This window comes from Rhinolophus sinicus, chromosome 17 (genome assembly GCF_057876585.1).
Source record: "Rhinolophus sinicus isolate RSI-liver-muscle chromosome 17, RSI-T2T, whole genome shotgun sequence".
Lineage (NCBI taxonomy): Eukaryota > Metazoa > Chordata > Mammalia > Chiroptera > Rhinolophidae > Rhinolophus > Rhinolophus sinicus.
The window spans coordinates 160009499-160037395 of NC_142517.1; the positions used below are offsets into that span (position 1 = coordinate 160009499).

General features: G+C 45.7%; 1 protein-coding gene across 2 annotated transcripts in view; it reads left to right on the forward strand.

The window, feature by feature from the left end:
- GAD1 (glutamate decarboxylase 1) overlaps nt 1-27897 on the forward strand; it is a 39552-nt gene continuing 11655 nt past the window's right edge. The window contains exons 1-11 of one of the 2 annotated variants that reach the window (XM_019727405.3): nt 1-305; nt 1745-1889; nt 5213-5275; nt 10112-10270; nt 11607-11849; nt 18112-18202; nt 24639-24751; nt 25890-26005; nt 26090-26169; nt 26393-26447; nt 27733-27849. In XM_019727405.3, the coding sequence (XP_019582964.1) occupies nt 1808-1889; nt 5213-5275; nt 10112-10270; nt 11607-11849; nt 18112-18202; nt 24639-24751; nt 25890-26005; nt 26090-26169; nt 26393-26447; nt 27733-27849 (1119 nt within the window). In that variant the 5' untranslated portion in view covers nt 1-305; nt 1745-1807. Of the gene's footprint in view, nt 306-354; nt 664-1744; nt 1890-5212; nt 5276-10111; nt 10271-11606; nt 11850-18111; nt 18203-24638; nt 24752-25889; nt 26006-26089; nt 26170-26392; nt 26448-27732; nt 27850-27897 lie in introns of those variants that run through there. The other variant, XM_019727407.3, reaches the window with a different exon arrangement.

Here is a 27897-nt window from a genome sequence, read left to right on the forward strand (position 1 = left end):
AAAGTAGCCCCGCCACTACGCCGACAAGCTGCCCCCGGGAGCTGCGGCCTCGTGATTCCTTCGCGGAACGGGTCCCGCCTCCCCACTCCGCCCCCGCCTCCCCCGAAGCCAAGCAGCCGCCTCTCGCGGTCGCTCTCTTCTCCTCCGGGCGCTCGCGTGTGGGACGGTGATAGTGGGAGCGAGGCGGCAGCTGGAGGTGACGCCGGGCAGATAAAGCCTGTGGCAGGGCCCGCCGAGCCAAGCGGATCGCTGAGCGCTGCGCAGAGGAGCGGCAGGAGCGCTCGGCTTACTGTGGCCGAGTCAAGGTGGGTAAGCGCATGGCCGCCCGGACTTTCCAGAGCCCAGCCTTGGCGGTTCAGCTGGGTCTTCTCCACCCGCGGTTTCTCCGCCAACCCCCGCCTCCGGCGTCCGCCATCTACCCTCCGCAGCCGAGTGCGTGCCGCCCTCCTCAGTACTGGCTCTCCGCTGGTGCGCGGCTCAGAGACCCCCGCCCTCGCACTCATCCTGTCCCCACTAGAGAGATTCACGCCTCGGGGATGCAGAGAGGCTGAGGCTCGCGCAGAAGTGGATCGAAAGCGATTTTCTCCTGCGCTTCCCGGCTGCGAGCGCCCGTCTCACCTGAGGGCTCCGGGGCAGCAGCAGCTGAAGGCGCGACTCAGAGCGGTAACCTGTTACTTCCTCGGAAGCTGCGGTCTACCCTATGCCTGCGTTGCTGTGCGAGTGCGCGCGCGGAGCTAGGAGTGGGGTCTAAGGGAGGGTGAGGAGGCGGTGGGCCGCGGGCGCTACTCCTCTGGATCTGAGACCTACCCAGATTCGACCGCACGATGTCTGTCCCGGGGCCTTCGGACGCCATCGCGCCAGCGCCGAGCGCTGAGCAGCGGCGCTGAGCACCAATCCTTAGCGGCTGTCTCCCGCGCCCTGGGCGCAAGTTCGTTTCCCCGGTGACGTTCCCAGTTCTTGCCTCCCTCACCCATTCCGAGTCTGTGCTGCGAGAAATCCGGGGACCTCAGAGAGTTGGGTGGAAGGGAAACACAGAAACCTAGACCAAGCCTCATCCCAGGCTTCGAGATGGCTCATAGTGGGGTGGGACAAGAGGGAGACGAGCAAGGTTGCGACCCGCTGCTTTCTGGCTGCCAGGCTTGCAAAGTGACTGTAGTTCTTTCCCTGCCAAGTCCGAAGGAGACTGTAAAGATCTGGACCCTCACCTTTTCCTCTCACCTTGTCTCACCAAAGTCCTCCATCTCCAGAGCAGTTAGCCTCCTTCCCAGGGAATTAGCCAGACACAACAACGGGAACCAGACACCAAACCAGACGTGCCCGCCCCGTGCGCCCTCCCCGCGTATGCCCGCCGGCCGGCTGCCGAGAACCCAATGGGGCTTGTCGCGGCTAGGCTGGAAAATCGCTCACTGAGCCTCCCTTCTCCTAGCCCAGTCCCCCGCACCCTCGCGTCCTGCATTGGCCTTGGGCTCCTCTAGACTTAGCGCTGCCCTCCAGGTCGCCCCGCTGCTCAGCCAAACTGGAGAGCCGCCGGGGACTGCGTTGCCGGCTCGGGAGTCTCTGAGCTCGCGCGCACGTCTCCTCCTCCCCCCGCGCACCCCGACCCAGCCGGCTAGCTGCCCTTCCTCCCGCCTCTCTCTCCCGAGCCTGGACTTCAGGAGGAGCGCCCGCACTCGGAGCACTCAGTAGCCTTTCGCACGCCGGACCCCGGAAGCCCTCCCCACACAGCTATCGCTTGTCTTTACAGCCTGTGCCTTCGCCTGACGGGCCGAGGACCCCAGACTGCAGAGGCCCCTGGACCACCGAGCTCATGGCGTCTTCGACCCCTTCTTCGTCCGCATCCTCTTCGAACGCGGGAGCGGATCCCAATACTACCAACCTGCGCCCCACAAGTAGGTCCTGTCCCAGTTTCCCGTCAAATCGACTGCGAGGAAGGTGGGGGCGCTGGGACGTGAGGAGGCTACGCTGGCGGAAAGGGAAGGAGGAGCGCAGAGATGATGGAGGCTGGAAAGAAATGGGGCCCTGACCCGATCCCGGCCAGAGGTCGTTCTACTGACAGGGCTGCTAGGCGATTTGGGGGCGCTGGAGAGTGGGAACCGTGAAGGGTCAAAGTGGCAGCGATCCTTGAGGGCTTAGCTGCGAGGGAGATTCCGGCGGGGAGCGCGTTGTTTTTGTTGTCTTGTGTGTGGATTCTTTGCTTGGTGGGACGTCGAGGGTCAGGGTAGGGGACAGTGTGAGGAGCCCGGAGTCCCAGCGGGAATTGAGTCTTCTGTCTCCTGCTTTCGTTGGGAAGAGATTAGACCCCCTCCTTCTTTCCCCCTGCGCTGTGCTTGAAGTCTATAATCAGCGGAAATTTCGACGTTAATTGCAGCTTTTAGAAAACTCGGGGTCCCTAATTGCTCCAAATTTGCGTCGAGCTATTGACGAATGAGGGAGAAGTCAGAGGCGAGAAAGGTGCATAAAATGGTTTGAGATGGAGCCTCGACATTTTAGACAATTAATTACATCTACAAGACAAAAAAGAAAAAAGAGTGGGCAGCATCCTGAGTGATGAGAGGTGGGGAACCAGGAGGAGGCCAGAAGGTTTGCCAGGGCAGGAGCGAGCACCCCTCTCTTTTCTCCCCGGCAGGAGACCTGTCAGCAATTGACATATCCCAAAGAGGGGGGAAGAAAAGGGGAACTAGATAAGGGGGGGGGAAGAGATTTATGCTTCCCCACCCCTGGTTCAGTGCGCTTCTCAACCCTTTTCACAATTTGTCTTTAATTCAGATTGATTTCCTACTGTTCTGTGGAGGCATGGGGAAGAGAGAATTGTTTTTCTTTTTCCAATTTGGCTTGAAATGTGCCTCCCCCCAAATCTATCAGCTCCAGAAAATAACCGCCCCCAATTTTCTATATAAGTGGGTCTTAGGGATGGCAGCATGTTTAGGAGGGCTTATTGCTGCGCTTTTATGGCACTTTCTATAAGCTCGAGAAAACGTTGATTGTTTCCATCAATGAAGATGGGGAGTGTTAGAGTGTAAGACCCCTCCCCCCCCAACCCATTGGCGCTGCCACTGGCTCCCAGGCTGGAGGCCTTGTCTTAAGTCCTTAGGCTGCATTCCAATTCCATTTGCAGCTCCCTCTCCCCGCCCCCCAGGCGAGCTACAATTACCCAACACAACAAAGAGGGGCTCGGGAGAGCCGCCAGTCCTGTGGCACGTGAACCGGGCACAGGCTGCAGAGCTGGTCGGAACAGGCCAGGAGGAACGAGAGGCCTGCTCGCCTTTGTCTGTTGCTCCGGTCTTGATGGATTCCTTTTCCAGTCCTCTCAACATTTCCCGCCCCTCTCTTGCTGCCTGGTGAGGCTGGGAGGCCGTTGTGTTCACCCATCCTTGAGTCCTGCACCCCCACTGCCAAGCCGCGCTCCTTCTTCCTTCTTCCCCGTGGCAGCCAGAGGTGGAGCGCATGTGCCAAGCCCCAGGTCCGAGACCCAGTAGAGGCTTTGACCTGAGTTTGCACATGGCCTGGCGCGACCGGAAGCCTCCGAGGCAGAGGGAAGATAGTCGAGGACCCAGCCGGGAAAGAGCATGCAGCCACCTGTCCAGAGAACGCTGTCGCTGGTCCCCAACCTCCCAGACTGCACGCTAATGTCGGGCTCTCTGTCCACTCTCTCTCTGTTTTCCAGATTCGTCCTCGCTCTCCCAGCTGGCCTTACTTCTGTGCCCCTGCAAGGTCTCCTAGGAGGTGGCCTTGCCCAATCTGCACAACCATATTCGGCCTCTTGCGCCAAGGACCCCCTCCTTCTTGCTGTCCCTCCTCCCCCTCCACTCGCTACACCAAAAGGGCTCTCTGTTCCTTTTCCCGTCTCTCTTTCCCTTTCTTTCACTGTGGTCCCCAGCTCTGAAAGGCAGAGCAATCAGTCTGAATTCCAATGCCCTATCTGAGTGACCTTGGAAAACTTGCTTAGCCTCTCTGAGCTTCAAGGTTCTTATTTGTAAAATGAGTCTTAGATTAACATTCGTGTTTCATAAGGTTGTTATGAAAATTAGCCGAGATGGGTGTTTAAAGTGGAAGCTCTTTATCGGGTGGAAATAGCTCTTTACCAGTTCGGTGTTATTATTATTAGGGTTTTGCTTTCGCACCGATTTCCTGTCTGTTGCAGGAACTCCATCTGTGACACGCCGTCTCACTGAGTCGCGCTATTTCTTCTCCCCGCTGGGGTTCTGTTGTGCCTCGTTTTAATGGATGTCACTCTCCTTATCGCAGCCAACACTCGTGCAGGGCTGAAGGCACCGGTCAGGGTTGGATGGGGGATGGGAGTGGTTGGAGGAGCTTTGCTCTGAAGGATCCGAAGGGAATTTCACGCTCGGCCCACCACAGCAGCTCACAAGCGGGCTCGGCAGGCACCCCTCAGGCTCCTTGCTGGAAGGTGAACCCCAAGGGCAGGATAGACCCTGAGGGGTTTGAAAATAGGGCAGGGCCAGGGGAAAGGTACCTGATTCCCTTCTCTTTCGCCTGCTCCAGACCCGAGATGTTGAGGGAAGGGTTAATGGGGGGCAGGTTGGGAAGAGGGGGCCGGGGAGGAGCAGTGGGACTGTTGTGTTCCCGACTCCCCGGTCCAACTGAAGAGCAGCCATGCGAGCCCGATCATCTAGTCAAATACTATTTTTCACCCAATTAATTCCTGAACTCTTCCGCGACCCCATTTCATGCCAGTTTATTTTAAGCTGCCACTCGGCTGGAGACCCGCCAAGAAATTATGAGACGTGTTGGTCCCAGATGCCTCTGTGTTCCCTTTCCGGGCTGCTGTGGTTGCCCTTCGAGTTTTCGGGGCAGAGACCAAGGGACAGGGCCTGGCGGGAGGATATTGGGCAATTCCAGCGGCGGAGCGTGACCCTTTGCACTTGGTTAGCCTGCCTCACTCGGACGCTGCCTCCTCCCGGCTCCCTCGCGTGGGTTGCTTGGAGTTCCGGCGAGGCTCTGGTGCGTTGCGTCTCAGAGATACCGTTCTTTCTGTACCTGAAAGTAGGAGCAGGAGGGGTGTGTGAATGGGGACTAGGAGGGCGTGAGTCTGCTCGTCAGCCCACAGATCTGGCTCCTTGCTCCTTTCAGGAAAGCGATTTTAATGAGGAGTACAGGCGAAGACCTGCCCCACCCTCCCCAGAAAACCTTTGCCCTCAACCCTGTCCCTTACGGTTTGAGCCTCACTGATCGCACCTCTCTTGCTTTCTAGCGTATGACACCTGGTGCGGCGTGGCTCATGGATGCACCAGAAAACTGGGGCTCAAGATCTGCGGTAAGTGAAAGGGCCGATTGGGGCCCGGCAAGGTGGCGCGCGGCAAGCGGGCTTGGAGGGTTTGGGAAAGTGGGACCCACGTGGAAGGAGATCCCGGCTCTTGGGGATGGTTTTTCTAATGTACCTGCAGCCTTGATGCCTGGTGGACACACCCTCCTCTACAGGCCTGGACCCTCCTCTGCCCTCCCCTGACCTGGCCCCAAGGGACCATCTCCAAGGCTTCCGTCCGGGACTACCTGAGACCGTGGGGCTCCCTTTGGGGTGTCTGGGCACCAGAGCGGGAGCACAGCGGCCCCACCCCTGTGCGGCAGCTGGGCTATTCTTGCCCGGCGCAGGGGCGGTTCCAACCCTTATGCTTTGCGGGTGTCTAGAAGGTTTTGTAGAAAAGGTGAACTGGTCTGGCTTTCCTGGCTCGTCGTTATCTGCCTAAGACGGTGGCTGACATGTTGTCCCCCTCCCCTCTCTACCATCGCGCGTTGAAAGTGGCCTCTCTGGCTTGAGATTTTTTTGCCCCGAGATGCCATAACGGATTTAGATTTTGTTCTTTGTGGCCTCGAAGGACAGATTTAGATTTCGTTCTTTGTGGCCTCGAAGGCCAAGAGAAAGGGATAGCCTGCACCCCCGATGGCCTACCTGAGGGAGATGCGGCCGCGCAGGCCGGAGGGTTTTCGGAGCTCGCCTTTGAAGGAAGGGAGGTGAGGGAAAGGGAGGGGGGGCGGGGGGCCGCAAGAGGGAAAGGGGGAATTGGACACAATTTGCCAGAGGAAGCGAAATAGATCTGGGAGCTGGAGAGGAGAACAGCTCTCCGGAGATGTGAGGGTCTGAAATGAAAACGCCCAGGGAATGTAATTTTTTTTTTTTTTTTAAGGAGAAAAGGAGATTTGTTCGAAGGGACACAGCCGAGTGGCTCCGGCTGAACAATGAGGATTTGCTTTCCTTGCTACAAGTCACCGTCTAAAATCTCTAGCCTTATCGGGCCAGAAAATACTGATGTCCCCCGGCAGGCGGGGGAGAGGCGGGGGAAGATTAACGAGGGTCTTATTAAAGAGCCATCCGTCAGCTGCTGTGCGCTGGAGATAGCAGCAGAGCGGACACCAGGCAAACCCGCCCGCCACAGCCCAGGAACGCGCCCCAGAGCCATCAGCCAGAGTGTGTGCTCTGGGCCTGATCTCAGCTTCCCAGCTTTCCTGTGTCCCTGGCCCCAGGGCAGCGGCAGTTTGTGGTCGGAGCAGAGAGGGGCTATTTAGCAGCTTCTGGGAACCATCCTCCCTTCCCTGAGCGGCCTGCTTCTAGGACTCTGTCCCCTGGATCCCGGAAGCAGCATTTACTGTGAAGAAGGGTTGCTCAACTCCACACCTAGCCATTTTCCAAGGAAAACCCCGCCCTGCCTCGGCCCGGGTTTGGCTCTCTCTCCAGCACGCGAGGCCGTGGGGCGAGGCTGGGTCTCCGATCCCGAGGGGCTGGGGCAGCTGGCAGCAGCCCCGGCTTTGTTCTATAAATAGCCCCCTACCCCCGCCGCCATTCCACGCTTAATGGCCCGTTCAGCGCCAGGTCCCTTCGGCTAGGCGCTGGGCTTCAGCAGCAGTCATTGTCATGCAGCCGGGCAAGCAGAACTGAGCGAGCCCTGGGCACCCTCTGCAGTAGAGAAGAGGGTGGGGGAGACTTGGGGTGAGGGCTGTTTTCCCTAAGGTCCTGGGCCTGCCAGGGGTGGGGGTCGGGGGCGCAGCCATCGTCCACCCGCATCCCCACCTCCTATCCTCAGCACAGGGGGTACTCCCAGCTTCCCAGACTGCAGGCCCTCGGAGTCTGTGGGAAGAAAAGGTCTAATGACCCCTTTGAGGAAAACCAAAGCGCCCGGAAAGGGTAAAGGAGCAGGAAAGAGTTGAGCTTCTCTGGATCCCAGAATGTGGGTCTCCAAGTTTGCATCAACTTCTTCTGAGGGAGAGCTCTTGGGCGTTTGGGGCTACCACCCTCAGAGAGTTTCTTCTCGGTTTCTACCCCCCACACTAATTTCAGGAAAGTTGCAAAGCACAGTGACAGGAGGAGAGGGCTGGTACTCCATTAATGGAAAATTGCCTTCTGCTGAAATGCTTGCTTTTGGGGGCCACAGGTTAGGGGGCTTCACGTGAGGTTTGATTCTGAAAGAAAAGAAAACACCAGGAAGATATATTTTCCATACTTTGGACCAATTCATTTTAATCTAGAGGAGGCCAAGTGCAGTCTTTGGTTTTGACCTGAATCCACAGCCCCTTCCACTCCTTTCATCCCAAACTTTCTGTGGCCTGAAGGGTGCCCTCTGTGACCTGACACTATTTGTGGTTGGTTTGACCTTTCACCTTAAAATAGCAGAGGGACTAGACTATGGTCTTCTTCCCACCTCCCGATCCATTGCCATGATACCGCCCCCGTCCCGAAACTTCTTCAGTGCCTTACCAAGATTCTCCCCCCACCCATTCTCCTACCCCTTCCCTGAAACCCCTGGGAATGAAGCTGCAAGGAAGATCTTGGGTCTCAGCAGTGGTACCCTTAGCTCTGGAAGCAGAATCCCCTGAGAGTAATCAGCTATAAGAAATCCTGGGTCTTGTCAAGAGGTAAAGAGTGGGGTGGCTACCAGCATGGTGGCATGACCCAAATGAAAGGAGATGCAGAGGGTCCTAAGTTCTGACTCTGGGCTCTGCTAAATTCCCAGCGTGTCCTTGGGCCTCCCTCATTTATCCATGCAGAGGTCCCAAACTGGCTGCCAATTATAGCCTCGGCTCTTTTAATTTAGCCCATGCAGTGTGTGTGTGTGTTTAATTTTGTGTCAGTTGCCAACTTTTAAACAGAGACTTCAAATATGCTGTATTTCTGGCTTCTCTTGAAATAACAAAGGTGGAGTAGAGGAGGTCTGGCAGGGCACTGTTAGTTAAAAATCAGAAAAAGAGCCCCTTCCTCTTGGTAGATACAATTCCATACCACAGCTCAGTGAGAACAGGAGGGTTGGGCTTCAGGCCCCATTTTCCCTCTTGGCCATGTGTTTTTATGCCATGCACAGCTCTCTGCTCCACTTGGAAACAACTGGCTCTAGTCAGGTGCTTCTCATTCCCCACTCTTGCATCCCTCACTGGGCCCTCTAGTCCTTTGAGTTTGAGGGCAGTGTGAGAAACCAGCAGCAGGTTTCCCGCACAGCCCAGAGGTGGAGTCCTAACAGGGCTGCCTCCTCTCCTCCCCTTGCAGCTAGCCAGCGCTACAACCTGACCAAAGCCAACTTCGGCTTCAGCTCTCCTCTGTTTTGCCTCTTAAGAATGTTGAGCTAGGTTGCCAGTTACAGCCTTAAAGTAGGTCCTCACAGCTAGGGTGTAGAGCAAGAGGGAGTACAGTCGGCTTCAGTCTCAGGGACTCTTTGCCAGCAGGGAGGTTGGGGATTTGGGGAGGAATCCCGAAAGCAGGAGAGGAGGTGAGGGAAAGGAGATAAGTTCCATCTTTATATCCAAGTATGGAGTTTTATTATAGTGTATTTCTCCCTTCTGGTGTGCTTTAGAGCTTTAGTGATAAGTGTACAAGGTGCTGGGAGAAGGAAGGATCTGGTGCCTCTGCCTTCCTATTCTTCCCTCCAAAAACAGAGCCCACTCCAGTGTGTGGGAGGACTCTACTCACTGCAGCCTTCCCCCTGCATCCCGCCTTCCTCCACCCCTCACCACTGAATTGCAGTCTTGGGGAAGTACAGTGGAATTCCCCAGATTAACCTGCCTCTCCTTGAACCTCCTGGGACTTTCCTCCAAGCCTGCCTTGTGACTCAAGTGACTCCCCAAAGGATCTTGGTATTTACAAAGACAGCTTTGGGGTCACCAAGAAGCTTAGAACTCTCTTCTGCTTTTCAGTGTGCTGTATTTCGGGCTCAGGGCTAAGATTGAGGCTAAACTGGAGGAGATGCTGAAGGAAGGAGCGGGTCTGCAGGCCCTGAGCCCAGAGGGGATGGCTGGGGGTGCTGAGGAACACTGTGCTCCAAGTTAGTGGAGTCTCCAGCCCTTTTGGCTCAACCTACTTCTCTGTTTGCTGCTGGTGGAGTTTGTACTGATCCCCTCAGACCAGAAAGTCCATTCCTTCCGAGGAGCAGAGGAGAAGTGCTTTGAATCCTACCCTGGGCTCACTAGCTCTATTCCAACATTGGCCACCATCAGCGAAACTGTAAGCTCCTAGAGGGCAGAGGATCTGTCTCATTTATTTTTATAGGTCCCCCATCCTGAATGCTTAGCAAAGTGCTTTTCCACAATAGGTAATTAAATGTCCCCACACATAAGATTTTAAGCTTTGTTAATCTCTTTCTCCAATACCTTTATGCAAGGACAGGGAAAGCTGCACTTCTGGTTTGGGTCAGAAAAACTACACTTACACGGAACCTGTAAGCTGTGCCTGGTTCCCTGGGTAGAGCATCTTCTCCAATCCCCAGTTCTGATCCTCACTCCCTCCTCCCTCTGGTTGCACAACCCCTAAACCCAGTGCTGGCAGCATCCTCTCCAATTACATCCTTCCCTTAAAACCCCATCCGGGGGCTGGTTAGTGGAGTGGAAGCTGTCCAATTGACTTAATCTGAGTTCACTGTCATGTTCAGAGAAGAGAATGGGCTTTGCTTACTGTTTTTCTCTCTTGCATGACTGGGTCTGTGCCACTGATGACACTTGGCACTGCCCCCTCCCCGCCTGAAGGCAAGCAGTGCCAGAGCCCTTATATATAAAATACACTCAGCTTCTCTGGAGAAGTGAGAACCCTGCTTGGAGAGTCAACCTGGCTTAGCAGCTGACCCTCTGAGGCTGGAGTTCAGTGCATTCCCTCTGACCCAGCTTTCTTGTGCTACAGGCTTCTTGCAAAGGACCAACAGCCTGGAAGAGAAGAGCCGGCTTATGACCGCCTTCAGGGAGAGGCAGTCCTCCAAGAATCTGATTTCCTGTGAAAACAGTGACAGGGATGGCCGCTTCCGGCGCACAGAGACCGACTTCTCTAACCTGTTTGCTCGAGGTAATCCCTCCCCACCCTTTCTTTCCCCCATCACCACAGCCCAAGTGCTATCGAGTAGGTCCCCTATTTCAGTTTCTTGACTTTTTCCTGAAATTTTACTTGTTTTACCAAAAATGTCATTGCTTTCCCTGAACCATCATGAAACTACTTTTCCAACATTTGAATCCCTCCTTCCTTAGTGCCCAGGTCTCCATTGTTTTGGAAGTTGGATGAGGGCAGTCAATAAAACAGTCAACTCTAAAGACAATTGCAGGGACAAATATGGATTCATAGAATCTCAGAATCTGAAGGACTGTTACATATTAAAAATCCATAATTCCCTTAATAGCATTTATCCTCCAAGGTTGGCAACAGCAACAACAAAATCACCCTGTGGGAAGCTGTATGGCTGGGCCTCAGGACCATGTGCTGTCCTGAAACTCATTTTCCTTTTGGAGATCTTTCACTAATTACTGCTGCACCCACATCACTGGTTTTAGAAGGTGCTTTCCCAGGCTCTCTCTTCCAAACAGCTCAAAGGTAAACCTACCATCCCCTCCTTTCATTAACTCCTCACAGGCCAGACAGGCCAGACCAGATCAGTAAATAAGACTTCAGTAAACCTCAGATTATCCAGGGAATAGACACAGAGCATCATGTATAGCCAAGCAGTGCTTGAGCTATGGATGACAGCCTCATTTGGGGACCTCTACAACTTTCCTCCCTAATCCCTGTGACTGACTCTGCCTAAGTGAGGCAGTAATCCAAAGTCACCTGCAGACATCCCAAAGTTCAGGCCCAAAAGGATGAACTCCCACCTTCCTGAGTCCCATCTTCCAGTTCTAGTTTCCTGTCTAAGGACACCACAGAGGACCACCCTGTTCAGGGGAAACCTCAGCTTCTACCCATAGAGGCTTTACCTCCGCCATCAACAGATCAAGCACATCATGACACAAACCAAAAACCTGGTGTCTGAATTGGATGTACAGGGACACACCTGGTACCAGGGGGCAAGATAGTAGCCCCCTCCATCACACACCTGACAGGTGCCCCGTCAGTCTTCAAATGGACAACTGCAGTGGCAGGCTGCTCATGGCCTCTCAAAACACTCTATTCCGTTGGTGAGCAGCCTAACTATCAGAAAGCCTGTGAACCCCCAGAAAGTGTATGCAAAACTTCTGTGTATATGCATATAGGCATTTTTCTGAGGAGATAGTACCTCAGATTCTCAATACATACCCTGGAATGAAATTAAGCCTATAAAGATATCATAGCTGATGTTAGGGATTTCTGAGCATAGGAAAGCCAGATATGAGTCAGGTGATAACCACTTGTTGGCTTTCCCCGACCCCCTCAGATCTGCTTCCGGCTAAGAATGGGGAGGAGCAAACTGTGCAGTTCCTACTGGAGGTGGTGGACATACTCCTCAACTATGTCCGCAAGACGTTTGATCGCTCCACCAAGGTGCTGGATTTCCATCACCCACACCAGCTGCTGGAAGGCATGGAGGGCTTCAACTTGGAGCTCTCCGACCACCCTGAGTCCCTGGAGCAGATCCTGGTTGACTGCAGAGACACCCTGAAGTATGGGGTCCGCACAGGTAAGGGTAAGAGCCAGGTGGACATGCGGTGGCACCCTTAACCCCGCACCACACCCTTGCCAGTTGTGAGGATGCCGAATTCATGTTGAAGGAGAAACACAAACCTAGTGAGGGAAGGCAGCAAAGTGATCAGTGACCACACAACGACCTCGGGCAGTGACAGTTAATGGAAGGCTCCAACCCTGGCAAAAGCCCATCGTCATTTATTGTTGTAAAAGTAAATTTAAAAGATATACAGATACATGGTGCTATGCAAGTTCTGTCTAAAGAGTTTTCATTCTTGCTTTTAGGCTACTCACAACCTGAAGAGAACAGAATGACCCATTCCCCACTTCTTTTCTCTCCTCCATTTTCATGCTTATTTCATTCTGATAAACCTTATCCTTGCCTGCCCCTGAAATTGGAGGGAATAGGGCCCATTTCCCTTCCTTTCAATATTAGTTTCCTAGGGCTGCTGTAAGAAATTACCACAAACTGGGTGACTTAAAACAACAGAAATTTATTCTCTGCCAGTTCTGGAGGCTAGACATTCAAAATCAAGGTGTCTGCAGAGCTATGCTCTCTCTGAAGACTCTTGGGGAGGATCCATCATTGCCTCTTCCAGGTCTTAGTGGTTGTGGGTATTCCTTGGCAGGTAGATAGAAGCGTGATTCCGATCTTTGCCTTCACCTCACGTGGCATTCTCCCTGTGTGTGCGTGTCCAAATTTCCCTCTTCTTATGACACTAGCTTTTGGATTAGGGCCCAACCTAATCCAGGATGGCCTCCTCTTAACTTGATAACATCTACAAGGACCCTATTTCCAAAAAAAAGTCACCTACAGGAACCAGGGGTTAACACTTGAACGTATGTTTTTGAGGGACACAACACTTCTTGGCTAGGCCAAAAAGCCTCTCCTCTCTCTCTCTCTCTCTCTCTCTCTCTCTCTCTCTCTCTCTCTCTCTCTCTCTCTCTCTCTCTCTCTCACACACACACACACACACACACACTTCACGTCCTATGCCTATCTCTGGGGTTTAGACACCCTGAATCACCGAATCCTATCTCCAACTGGAAGCCCTAGAGGATGTCCTCTTGCCTCCTTTTCAGGTTACAGAACCCTCTCTAATCAGCACTCCTGGCCAAAGTGGTTGCTTTCCAATTGCCTCACATTCAAGGACTTTTTGGATCTCAGACTATTTCTAAGCGTTGGAGTGAAACAGTGGTTTTTCCTCCCTACTGTCTTTCTCCACTACAGCCTGGCTTTCCTAAGCAGTTGGCTAGATAGATTTACAGGAATTCACAGTCCATGGCATAGTTGCCAGTGCAGGGGAGCGCCTGAGGCCACAACTGTTAGCCCCTTGGTTTTTTTTTCTGTTTGTTTTTTCTTTTTCTTTTCCGTCTCTTTATTATCCCTCTCACTCTTCCTAGTCATTGGAAAGTATGACTGGGAAGATTGGTGGGGATAGAATTGAGTAAGGCTATCAGATGTCAAAAACAAAGTGTTGCAATGAAATAATGAAGCTGGCTAAAAAGGCCTTTTGTGAGTATTACCTCCCACTTTTGTATTTTTTAATTTTTTTGACATTCAATATTATTTTATGTTAATTTCAGATGTACCTCATAGTGGTTAGACTTCATATAATTTAAGAAGTGATCCCCCTGACTAGTCTAGTACCCACCTGGCACTATACATATTTTTTACCATATTATTGACTATGTTCCCTATGCTTTACTTTACATCCCCATGACTATTTTGTAACTATCAATTTATACCGTGTTTCCCCCAAAATAAGACCTCGCTGGACCATCAGCTCTAATGTGTCTTTTGGAGCAAAAATTAATATAAGACCCAGTATTATATTATATTATATTATATTATATTATATTATATTATATTATATTATATTATGTAAGACCCAGTATTATATTGTATTATATTATATTATATTATATTATATTATATTATATTATATTATATTATATTATACCGGGTCTTATATTAATTTTTGCTCCAAAAGACTCATTAGAGCTGATGGTCCGGTTAGGTCTTATTTTTGGGGAAACATGGTACTTCTTAATCCCTTCATATTTTTCACCCTGCCTCCCAACCCTTCTCCCATGTATCCACCAATAAATCTAGTACTCATGTGATACCATACATAGTTATTTCAATGTTATTGACCTCAGAGCATATTCCTTATGCAATACCCTACATCCCATGACTAATGTGTAACAACCAATTTGTACTTCTTAAACCCTTCCCCCTTTTCACCCCCTCCCCCAACCCTCTCCCATCTGGCAACCATCAAAATGTTCTCTGTATCTATGAATTTGTGTCTGTTCTGTTTTATTTGTTTGTGTTGTTCTCTAGATTCCACATTAAACAAAATTACATCTGTCTTTCTCTGTTTGACATACTCTACTCAGCACAATACCCTGTAGGTCCATCCATGCCGTTGCAGATGGCAAGAACCCACTCCCTTCCATGGCCAAGCAACATTTCATTGTATATATGTACCACCTCCTCTTTATCCGTTCATCCATCGGTGGACACCCAGGCTGCCTCCCTCCACCTCTAAGCCATTGTAAACAATGTTGCAATGAACATATAGAAGCACCGGTCCCCTCGAAGTAGCATTTTGGGTTTCTTTGGATAAATACCCAGAAGTGGGATTGCTGGGTCCCTTCTTTGTCTCTTGTTATAGTCTTTGTTTTAACGTCTATTTTGTCTGGTATAAGTATTGTGACCCCAGCTTTTTTTTCGGTCTCCATTTTCATGAAATATCTCAAAAGGCATTTTTAAATAAAGAATCACAAACAGCTTTTTAGGTTTGCCAACACCACTGGAATAAGTGTAGCTTCTCTGAATAACTGCAGGGTAGACAAGAGTTAAATTGTATTATAAAATCTGGGTTTGATTTTTAAAGAAAAGCACATTTATCAAGTTAGTTACATCTCACCTTGATCCGATGGCTAACCCATTCCTGATGGAGATCAAGTAGTGTTATTTGGCTGAATTAAAAAAGTCAGACTTCTCCATATATGTTTTAGCTTAACTTGCGTTGGTCCAGTGTTTTTATTTTGTCTGGTCACTCTATATAAACTTTCTCAGAGATGAGACCACGTAAATTTATCATTAAAGCCCAAAATAGTGTTGTTTCTTGAAGAAAAATACATGGATTTGTCATAATAGCAACTCACATTGCCTATAAAACTGAAGCATCACATGGTTAGAGAAGCATGGACTCTTATTAGTCCAGTGTATAAATCCACTTAGGTATTCACCCTGCAGTCATTCACCCCTGTTCTTCAGAGCAGCTTCTGGGAGAAGACATTTGCACCTAGAGAGTGTAAAAGCTTTGATCCTGGCAAAGTGTACTGTGGCTGCCACGTGAAAACAGCCCCTGGGTACTGGTCTCTAATTTAGATGTAGATACCAGAACAATAGGGTAAACCCCTCAGGTAGCTGCACACAGTGGAAGATATTTTTAAAAAAGAAAAAAAAAAAGAGTATTAATGCTAAGCCAAAATAATGTATTGGGTTTTAGTAGTGAAAACATACAGATCTAGGTACAGTCTATGAAGGGATGATGATGGCCTTTAGAGATTTCTCTATAAGTTAGCAAAGACTTCTGAAATAAGAACCAATAAATATAGATTCTCCATGAACTGAGACAGATACTAATCAGCCCTCAGTCACAGTAAATATGTCAACTGTCTTCATTTTTCTTTTTAACTTTTTGTTATGGAAAAATTTAAACTTATACAAAAGTAGAATAGTATAATGAGCCCTATATGCCTAATATACAGCTTCAACTATTGTCAACTTTTGCCAATTGTTTTTCACCTGTCCCCCAGCCCACTCCCTTCTCTTCTATATTATATAAAAGTAAATATTATTTTATCTATAAATATTTTTCACCATCAAGGGCTTTTTAAACAAACTTAACCACAATAACATTATAACATCCAAAGCCCCACAAATTTACAGTTCCTTAATATCAAGTATTTAGGCAGTGTTCAAATTTCCAATTGTCTCATGAATAGCAGAATGTTTTGTATTATTTTATTATAATTCATTTGAGTCAGGACTCAAATAAGTTCCTCACATTACAATTGCTTGATATGTCTCTTAATCAAAACAGATTTCCCTTTCCATCTCTCTTTTTCTTCCTTGAAGTGTATTTATTCAAAAACTTTACTTTAAAAAGTTAGTCTTTCTTTCTCCCCCTACCCGACTGTCGGTCATGCACTGCTCGGCACCATATCTATCGTCTGTTATTTTCATTGAATATAGAGAATTGAAGTTGAAATTTAAACTGGGTCACCTTGTTACTTGATAGAAATTCTGGTAGAAGATTTTTGGGGCATAAGGCTGTAGTCATAAGAGAAAAGTAAGGTTTTAGGGCACTTTGTGTTCTTTATATTTTAATGGACGAGGTACTGCTTTACTTCTGTTTGAGGGCCTTTGTGTCACTCTGTCTTTGACCATCTTTTGTCTCTCTCAGGCCACCTGGTTTTGATACATTGTCAAATAGTGTGATTGTATATATTTATGATTCAGTCCTGTCCTTTTTTTTTTTTTTTTTTTTTTTTTTTAAGTAGGGCACAGCTCAGAGTGGCCCATGTGGGGATCAAACCGGCAACTTTGGTGTTATTAGCACCACGCTCTAACCAACTGAGCTAACCAGTCACCCCTCAGTCCTATCTTAAAGCGAAAGATTTGTTGTTAAAAGTTTTCAAATGGGTATTACATGTATTTTTAAAATAGATTTCAATAAAATTTGTTTTGTTCCAGGAGATTCATAGATTCTGTTGACACTGGGCAAAGTAAAGGAAAATGGGCTAGTTTAAGCTTCTTAGAGTAGTCTATTCGAATGTCTGGAATCTGGCTCCATCCTTACACTATGCTTACTGTTTAGCTTCTTTTATTCTTTCTAAAGATCAGTATTATGTTTTAATGACTCTTAAGAATGCAGGGATTGGAATATTCTGATATGAGAAGTCATAGCCCAGGTGTTCTGAATGAGTCCCCATCCCATAGAGGGAAGAACAGATATTCTCAGAGAGGGGACGTAGACCAGGAACACTGAAACACTAGCTTTCTGACAGTTCTTTCAGAGGAAAAGCAATTTCCACTGGAAACACAGCAGTCAGCATATCTTTCTAACACCAGTTCTATGTCATACACCCCTAGATAATCTATGGCGCCGACTCCTTCGGGACAGCAAAGCCAGGCCTGCTGATGTGGGGTTGAGTTTTCCCGTGAATGCCAACTTGGCCAAAACTTGGCAACAAACATGAATTTGCTGAGAAAAAAACCGTGAAAGCATACACTGCGTAGCAAAGGGCTTTAGAGTTACTATATAGTAATAACAATTATTTTACCAACAACTCAATGAGATATGAGGCTGTGTCTGCATCTGTTACACAGAAGAGATGCCAGGTCACCTCAGCAATAAATTTAGTTTAATGAAAGATTTGTTACATACCGTGTTTCTCCGAAAATAAGACCTAGCTGGACCATCAGGTCTAATGCGTCTTTTGGAGCAAAAATTAGTATAAGATCCGGTCTTATTTTAGTATAATATAAGACCGGGTCTTATAATATATAATATTATATTATAATATAATACCTGGTCTTATATTAATTTTTGCTCCAAAAGATGCATTAAAGCTGATGGTGTGCTAGGTCTTATTTTCAGGGAAACAGGGTATATAGGTAAGACACCCCAATGCCTAACAGCATATTTGACCACCACGGAGACCCAGAGAGTGATGGCATGCCCTCAACTGGTACTTTCCCCAGGCTTGGTTTGGTCTGCAATGCCATGAACTCTGTGGCCTGTAGCCTCTCCTCCATCAGTAAACCTTGATTTTGGGGGATTAAATCCTTGGGATGTTAAATTAAAACTTGAAACATTTATGGAGAAAATCAGGACCACTACGTCCTGATTCGTAATTAAAAAAATATAGCAGGGGAGTTCATCCAGAAATCAAATAAGATATCAGAAAGATTACTAGTTTCATGACATTATTTTTGTGGTTTTTTTAAATTTAAAAGCATTATGCTTTAGAAACATATGAGTTTGTGGGACACCATTAATGCTAAACATTTATATAGGGTGAGTCAACCTGACCTTCATTTTCTATATTTTTGGGCAGCCCTACTAGATAGACCGTTGGAATGGAGTCCCCATCCCAGTGGTCTAGTAGAACAGGCCTTTGCTTTGAAGATAGCTGGGTTTGCCTTGATGCTTGCCTGTTACTCACCTCTCTAGGTCATCCTCGATTTTTCAACCAGCTCTCCACTGGACTGGATATCATTGGTTTAGCCGGAGAATGGCTGACATCAACTGCCAATACCAATATGTAAGTGCCTCGTATTATTTTCATATCAGCAACCATGGTATATGATTATGGCTTGTTACCTTAAAGGTCCAATTCCAATTGCTCTATAATAATTTTATTACAGTTGCCCTAGTCATCTTTTCTCTTAAAATCTTTTAGGTTTATCAGTTCTAACTTAATAGTAGATAATCAATAAACTATTTTAATTGAATAATGCAATTGAATTAGAGCATGGTGATGAGAAATAATAACTCTAGCCTTCAATTTAGTGTGAATTTTATGTTAAAAGACTCCATATTTCTTAATGATGTATCTAAACAGGTCATGTTTTGGAGTATGATCTTGGTCCATCCAAGCAATGTCTATCGAAGCACATTGGTCCTTATTATTTAGGTCAGATTTCCTTTATAAATACAGCTTCCATAAAGCCACAAACTAATTTTATCAACCTATTGCTTAACTAAAACTTCCAAAACACAATTACAAGTTGATGGAGGGTCAGCATAGCCTACTAAGTACTTTTTCCTCCCAACACTATGAAAATGTTTTACCACTCTCTATGCGCCCAGACAATGGCACCACATTCTATTACAGTATCCAAGGGGAAATAATGAAACACATTTCTGACAATAATTTCAAAATAATTACATAAGAATTGTATGGGTTTTAGCCACTGTGGGAATATTTAGAAAAATAATCATCTACTTTTTAAGTTCATGGTAAAGTAGGTTTGTACAATGAAGTTAGGTGAAAGGGTGGTATTAGTTAAAATGAGAAATTCCATTTGACATCAAGATAGAATGTAAGTTATTAAAATTCAAGGTATTCTATTTTTCTTACGCTACTTCCAGCGACAAAACCTCATGGGGCACTTGAAAATTACATTTTGATTCGTGTGTTTTCCAAAGCTGTTTAATACTATGACTCAAAATACTTAACTACATTCAGAAAAGTTTCTATTAATTAAGGATTCTTGCTTTGTTTGCTAATTTAAAACAACAACAGACTTTCAAAACAGATGTGACAAGTAAAGCCTTTAGGGCTAAAAGGCGTAAAAGAATAAACTGATTGAAATTGGGAATGGTTTTCATGCTCTCTGCTTGCAAGTCATGGTTAACTTCGTGGAGTGTCCTTATTGGACCACCGAGGCTGCGAAGGGCAGAAAGGAATTCAGATCAAAGATACAATTGCTTGTATGGTGTCCTCAGACAAAAAACTCACCTTCGCAATTTTTACTATAGTATGATTTGTGAGAGAAAAGTTTATCAGCAACCAAAGACATCATAATGTACTAATTATAACTTGAAAAGACACTAATGCTTAATTGGAGCATCCCATTAAGGAACAATTTTAATTAGAAAGTACAACTTTTAAAAAATTTTAACTATTTGGGAAATAAGTTAGAAAAATTGAGTAAAAACCTCGTCTCCATTAAGAGCCAAATACGCATCTTAATATAGGCACTGAATTCACCCAGCACCTCTAAGTGTATATTCTGTAGGCCTCTCGACTGTAATTACCTAATATATATAGCCTAATATCAAGGTAAATAAAAGGAACCCAACCCTTTGAATCATTTATGACCAGATATTCTCCTAAAAGGCTTTTCTTCAACCAGAAAGAGCTCACAAATTCTCATTTTTCTGTTTGTGTTCATAAAATCAAAGGCCTCTACTCCTCCCTTACCTCAGCTCAACCATGAGACACTAAAATATATCCCAGCCATCCGAGGTCAAGGCCAGTCCAACTAAATGGCACATAGTAATTGCAGCTGGACTGAACAATGGACATTTATAAAATATTATCCGATTCCAACGAGATCGATAGAGAAGGCTATTTAAAATAGTGAAATAGTTTCTGTCAGTTCTGGAGACAAGGCATTGTCTGAAGATGTAATAACTATTATCTAGAAATTGTTCTAAGCCAGTTCTCCTGGAAGATCATGAAATGTGGCAGCGCTGTCAGGAGCTCATGCAGAAATTTGCTCCCTTGTGACAGTTTCTTCTCCAACTGGGAAGAGTGTTCAAAATAAGTCTGGGGAAAAAAATGAGAAAAGGCTCTTTCTTTGGCACAGTAGAATTTAATTAGCGATATACTCATTTTTTTTTGACCTGCACTATCATTGAGTTTAGGTGGTATTGGTAATAGAAAATAATAACTATATTCCTCAGTATAGTCTTTTTAGAAGAACTATCCAAAATCCTAATTCAAGTAGCAAAGTGTTAGGTATCTGACAGAATAAAAAGAACATTTATGTTCACCATCTATACTTGCCTGTGTATATATCTTTGAGATGTATTCTTCCAAGCAAGGACCCTGTGAAGATCCAAAGAAAATTTCACAAATGTGTAGCTGTCCGTGGCGTCTACAGCTCTTTTCTTCCAAAGCGGCCACCAAGCACAACTGTGCAGGTTGAGCGGTGCCCACGTGTGAAAAACAGCCTACCCCGTGAGCGCCTGTGTACAATACATAATCTTTATGATAAGATCTATCACAGCCCTCTGTTATGAGGTTACTATCTAGTGCTTGATTTTCGTAGAAATTACACAGGAGAAATTTTCTAGGGCGTTGTCAGTCATTTAATACCACTAGGCAGGTTGCTAGAGGAGCCTGCAGTAAGCAGTTCTCGTTTGTCATAGAAAAGCAGCTGTGATGCAAAGGACTTGGAATTCTGACTCTGAAACATACTAACTGAGATCATAAAAGATCACTGATTTTCTCTGAACCTCAGTTTCTTCTTCAGAAAAAATGGAGGATAATCTTATCCATCCTACAGAGTGGTTCTGAAGACTACAAAAGGCACCAGTCTTAAGTACTCAGTGTATGCAAGGTGCCTTGCACACACCTAGGAAAGGCAGCCACCCCTCACGTCACTGTTGCCATTCGAGACCCCCTCCCTTCAGCCTCTCAGCTCTTTTGTTTCTGTCTCTTATCATCTCTGGACATCAGAGGGGCTCACTAAGCTCCCCTTGGGTGCTTTAGCTTTTAAGGTGAAGATAGGCCACCTGCCACACCTGTAAAGAGGGGAAATCTAAGAGGAATGTCAAGATAGGGAGTCAACATAGAAAATTATTTCTTTCTCTCATGAAAGAAGTTTCCAGTTTAGCGCTCACTAGGGACAAATTGCTTGTGCCTTTCTGAGGCACACTATAGCACGCAGCTCTCATCCTCAGTCTCCTGATGGTGCAGGCTGGTTGCTGGAGCTCTAGCATCACTTCTGTGTTTCAGAGCTCAGGACGGAGGGAGAGAGAGGGAGAGATAGAGGAAGGAAGGGCAAAGGGGAATATATTCTTTCCTTCTCAAAAACTTTAGAAGCTCCACACAACATTTCCCATAGCATCTCTTTAGCCGCTGCTAAGTGTCATGGCCACACCTAGGGAAGCTGGAAGATGTAGTCTTTAATCTGGGTGAATTGCCACTCCTAATAAAATTGAATGAAGCAAGAAAAGATTGATACTGTTTAGCAACCAGCAGACTCTGCCGCAGAGAAATACAACTTTTTAACAATTTGCCTTGGTTCTGAGTGAGAATCCTACTGGGAAGGTGAGTTGAGTCACTGAAAAAGGTCTAACTCACTACCCTACTCAGAATATACAAAGGCTCAGAAATCTCCTTTAGTGTCACTTCATGAATGTCACCAATGGAGTGTTTTAAATCCTTATTTCCAATCCCATGTTCTTATGCTTCAACCCAGAGCTTTTTGCAGGTTTAGTTTCTTCTACTCTGATTTTGAAATATAATCTTGTCCTCTAACTTTAGCATCTAACCAGCTTCTTTTGCATCCATATTTGACCTTTGATCTTTTGACTATCTGCTTTCATCTGTCATTTAGGGAGGGGGCACCTAACCTGGAGTCCAGGTTGCAAAAGGAGAGTCTCCTACAATTGTATGCCAAATGATGTGCACGTCCTCACTTTCTTCCTGGAGAGAGGGACCATAGCTTTCTTAGGAATCCCAAAGGGTCTGTGACCCCAATTAAGCTAAGAACCATTGCTGTTGGGTGAGCTTCAAGGGCTTTTATAAGTCTTTGGGTGCAGGCAGACTACCAGCTGTAAACACGGCTCAGGATAGGAAGGCAGGGTCACAGAAATGTCAGTTGCAGGGAGCACCATATTAGCCCATGTGTCAGGCCTGGCTGGGGATGGACAGCCATAGAGCAGTCTGTCTGCTGCCAGGACAGGATGTCAGAACTGAGGTCATGAATCAAGATAAGCTTGGTCTTAGCTGTGGAATAACTGGCCCTTGAGGCCCAGGCAGGGACTGTCAAACAGGATGCAGCTGAAGCCAAGAACCAGATGCTGGGTTCACCCTCTTAAGCTTCTTCCTCAAGGTTGGGAATGGTGTCATCATATCTTTGTCTCTTCAGGACGTAAGAGGCCACCTGGCAGAGAATAGTCATCTAATAAGTATTTGTTGAACAGAACTGAAAGGAAGGTTTAGGAATTGGGTACCTGGACAAATAAGGAACCTAAACAACATGAGATCAGATAGTCCCATGACTGAAAGTTCTAGATTCTTTCTCCTAATCTTGAGCATAATGGCCATGCTCTTTCCTTTAAGGGGGAAGACTAATTCTAAGACTAAACCTGGGGCCTAAATTGATTCAAATCATGAAGTGGACCAAGCTCCTGGCCTTCAGTCCCATCCCTTTTCCTTCCTCCCTTTCCCATGTGGTTCCTGCCTGGCCATCTAACACTGACATGACTCCAACTCAGCTTTTATCCCATCCTTGATAAGGTTCTGATATTATGGTGTATGATTCCATTTGTTCCATGCCTCATCCCAGAGAGCCTTCTCATTTGGTATTCTGAGATTCTAGCGCACACACTGCCACCAGTACCTATTCACCATGCAAACATTTTTGCCATTTCAACATCTCCAAAAATCAATGGCACTGTTAACACATTTGTTCAAGAATGGTTAGAAGCCCATCATGAGTTTGCCTCTTGGAACACTCAGCAGCACAGGCTAAACCAGGAATCCTTTCTTCTTCTTCCTTCATCAGGCCATCAGACATGAGGGAGTGTTGGTTGCTACGGTGATGGGGCTCAGAGCAGAACCAAAGCATGATTGTGACCTCCAGAGGTGATGGTAACTGAACACATGATTTCCGAGGGTCTTCCTCCTAAATTTCAAGGGTTCTTCTGAGGAAATGGACATGCTCATTTTGGGAACAAAATTCTACCAACAGACATATCCTGAGCATCTTCCAGGATCTTTTTGTCCTCTTTTACCACTGTGTGATTAATTTGATTGCTTTTTTCCTCCATGATTAAAACTTAGCTTCATGTGTGTCTTATGTACAATTGTCATTTCATCCTTTCAAATAGCTCTTCTAAATCATTAAGCCAGCAAGGATTCCCATTAGTCTTCAGCATTGGCATTCAGCCCAAACACCCTAACCAATGATAAAGTCTTCCCCTATCACTTGGCTGAGTCAATCCAGGCGTTTCTCTTTAGTGAGCATGGTCTGACCCGAGCCCATAAACTCTAATGCTTAAGAAGGCCAAGCAAAAAGAAGACATACAAAGAACCTCAGAGTCAGTAAATATCTTTGTTTTCTGGTTCAGTTTTCTGTGGACGGACATTCTTTGATTTCTCTTAAGCCCTATGCTTGACACCATGGTCTTGTTTCAGTGACTAGACTAGTCTACCAGAATGTCTTCTGTTTTGAATTGCTTTGAGAAGAGCATGACTTGCTACTTTTAAATCAGTTTGTTAGAAGACAAAGCTAACCTACCAGGCTATGTGATGTCCACAGTTTTCTGTGTATGCCAGTTGACCATCTGCTTACGTTTATAATTGGTAATTAGAAAATCATCACTTATAATTATTCTTGACACATATTGACTTCAGAGAATTATAGAAACATAGCTGTCCTTGGGGATTATAAGTCGAAAAACCATGTAAATAATTATGCTGAGATCTTTAAAACCTGGGTCAATATTTCCAATTATCTTTGCAGTTAGCTTCCAGATGTTTACAATTGTTTTTTAAAGATAGACTTTGACTCTGGGTTTTATAGATTCTACAAGTGTGAAAATGGCAGTTTTTTACAAATATTGCAAACCAATTGTATATAGCACTTATAATACATTTTTCTCAATTAACATTTGTATTGTCCTATAATCTTAGAGATGAAAGAGACCCAGAAAAGTCATTTTCTTTCTTTCTATTTCTCTGGGTTGACTACAGACAGCTAAGATATTCTATTTCAATAAAAATCTATTTTGTTGGTGAAGAATCACAGAGCAGGCACTTCCACTACCTCTTTCAGTATCCCAGGCTGGTTTCTGACATCTTATGATCGGTGATTTAATGCGTTTCTAGGAAATGAAGTGTTTCAGTGGTTTTGAAACTCTTTTTTTAGAACCTGAGTACAAATACTAAACCAATCATCTATGCTCCCAAAAGTAGTTGACTTCTTTATTTTCATTCATTTTTATCACCTTTCCAGGTTTACATATGAAATTGCTCCAGTGTTTGTCCTCATGGAGCAAATTACGCTTAAGAAGATGAGAGAGATAGTTGGATGGTCAAATAAAGATGGTGATGGGATATTTTCTCCTGGTAAGTTTCTGTTCTCTTTCCCTGATTCTCCTCAAGGTTTGTGGTATGGAGCTTTAGGACCCTTTTGAGAATACTAAATACAAAGTGAGTTTGTGGAAGAATGACCTTAAAAAATATTTTTTTCGATACTCTGGCTTCCTATCTTTGTCAGGGTGAAGGCAAGCAAGAATGCTACATTCTGTGTGTACTAACTAACAAAGGGTGTGCCTAACCCTGTACAAACTGGCAAAGGCTGTGTCTAAATCATGCTAAGCAACTCCAGTTTGTCAACAGCAGTTTGATTAAGCTGGGATCAGTGTCTCAAGAGTATCAATTAACTAACCAATTTTGGCCAAAATAGTATATCTACTTTGAATCTCTGGTTTGATGTAGATACAATAAAAATCTTTAAAATAAGGACAGACGTTCTTGGAGGGAGGAAGGAGTTTGGCAGAGACACCGTGATTGTCTATAGGGTAAGAAAAGAAATAAGAATTGCAATTGTCCAGGCAATTTGAGCTGACTGCAAATTTGCCTATTTAATTGTCAGGTAATTGGTGCACAAGTGATTAGTTTGTGTTGGCCAAACATGCCTAGTTACCTCAATTATCCTTGCATCTTTATTTCAATAAACACAAGTTTGGTTTTCTTCTAATAAACTTAGAGCTCTCCTAAATGACTCAATAACTCAGTTGGGCTATTCTTTGAGGAGAGTACCCAGGCAATGTCACTGTTTCCTTTGGTAAGCTCCATTATTCTCTCTTTCTCTGTCTTTCTGACTCAGAGAACAAATTCATCTTTGTTCCATAAATAGATTGAGCAGAAAGTGGAAGCAGGGAGGTTGTAACTCACCTATCTCTTTGCGGCCACTGCCACCTCATATTTCTGTCTAGACTTCAGGTGGGATGGGCGCTGAAGTATGTGAATCACCTCCAGCCAAATTACCTAGATGGCTTTGGTAATGAGTGTGACTACTGTATTCCCAGGGAAAAGGGTCCAGAGGGAAGCCCTGGCAACAGGAAATCCAGCAAGACCTATCAGGATATTGTCCTTCCCTTTTCTGACCTCCCTTGTCTCTTGAGACTCCTGCTCAGCCTTTGCTGTTAGAAACAATAATGAAGGCTCTCCAACACCTCCCAATGTCTCTGCTTGCTGATAGGGGGAGCCATATCCAACATGTACAGCATCATGGCTGCTCGCTACAAGTACTTCCCAGAAGTTAAGACAAAGGGCATGGCGGCCGTGCCCAAACTGGTCCTCTTCACCTCAGAACATGTGAGTTGGGTGCTCTTGCTCATGGATTGTGGTGTTTTCCAAGGGACTACCTAACATCTAACCTCAAGCCTCTGTTTGTTACAGAGTCACTATTCCATAAAGAAGGCTGGGGCTGCACTTGGCTTTGGAACTGACAATGTGATTTTGATAAAGTGCAATGAAAGGTAGGCAGGGGAGAGGGAATATTAGGTTCTTGATGTATTAAATGTGTTCATCTGTTAAATTTGTTTTATTGTGCTTAAGGACTGACTCAGTACAGTGTGCCAAGCTGCTAATGGTCTGTTGAAAATATCTGATTAAATTACTTTTTGCTGCAGCTGAAGTTTTTTTCGTGTGCAGTCACATTGATTCTTCATTTGAGTTTCTCTCCTTTTATAATAATTACAGGGGGAAGATAATTCCTGCTGATTTAGAGGCAAAAATTCTTGAAGCCAAGCAAAAGGTATGTACTCTATGATAGCTCTAAACTCTGGTGAATACAAATTTTTAAAAATACCTTCTTTCTGACCTAGACAGTAAAAGTCTTGGACAATATGAGAGATCATTTTATTGTGTTTTTAAAATTCTATTCTCAAGTGTTTGCTTATTTTCAACTTGGGAGGTGATTTGGCTTTAAAATTGTGTCTATACGATATCAATTTTTTAAATGAAAAATCAGTCATTAAACCACTTATCCAATCTTCATTGTGCCAAATGACTAGTTTGATGAACGTCAATAAATCCACCACCCAAGCACCATGAAGATACAGCCTAATTGAAGTTTTCAGTTGCTACTTGTTAGGTATGACCTCATTTTAACAAATGTCATTTTAGCTTAGGATTCTGTTTAGCAAAGTGCTTCCATTCTAAGGAAGATGGCCCATAATACTTGGTGAATCAGCCTCAATAAATTCCATTAAACAAAAGAATCTCATAGAACAAATGTATCTACAAGGCACTGCCAGGTAGCAGTCAGGCCATTTACCAACTCGCTATTATGGGGTTACATTCTTATACCTCCTTCTCTACTGTCATTGTTTGCTGGGGTCTCACTAGGGGAGATGGATGGAAATATCGCTAGGACTAAGCAAGGAATAGTGATGGAACTGAGCTTCAATAAAAACCTAAGACTCACAGATTTCCGCAAGCCTGTCTGATTCGATTTCCTCATTTATTTCTTGTTCACATCAAAATTTTACTGTGTCCACTATTAGTTGAAACAATGTGTAGACCAGTTTTAAATAACCAAGCAATGCTTCAGTATTATTACCTCAGTATACTTAGGACAATGCAGCTTCCGAACAACTGTACAATGTCTGGATGAGATTTAGAGCTACCTGCCTATCACTCCAAACACTTACTATTACTCTTTCCTGCTTTATTGTTTGCCATGGAACTTGTCACTATAAACATACTGCGTATTCTGCTTATTTAATTTTGTTTGTTGTCTGTCATTGCCCACTAGAATGTAAACTCCACAGGGACAGAATTCTTTGTCTCTTTTGCTCACTGCTTTATTCCCAGCCTCAACAATAGGTCCTGGCCCATAAATGTCATGCAGAGAATATTTGTTGAATAAATGAATGAATGAGTGAATGAACCAACAAAGAGTACTCCCAGATATGGTATCTGAGACCACACCAGCTTGCTGATCTCTGTTAGAAATAAATGTTACTGCAATTCTTCTACTTCCTGTGGAAAGGAGAAAGGTTAAAAAGACTAATCAGCCTGTTTCTCTTACCTTATAGGGATATGTTCCTCTTTATGTCAATGCAACTGCTGGCACAACCGTTTATGGAGCCTTTGATCCGATACAGGAGATTGCAGATATATGTGAGAAATATAACCTTTGGCTGCATGTTGATGTAAGTGCTGTAACTCGCAGAGTGGCCCGGTCCATTTCAGGGGTGGAA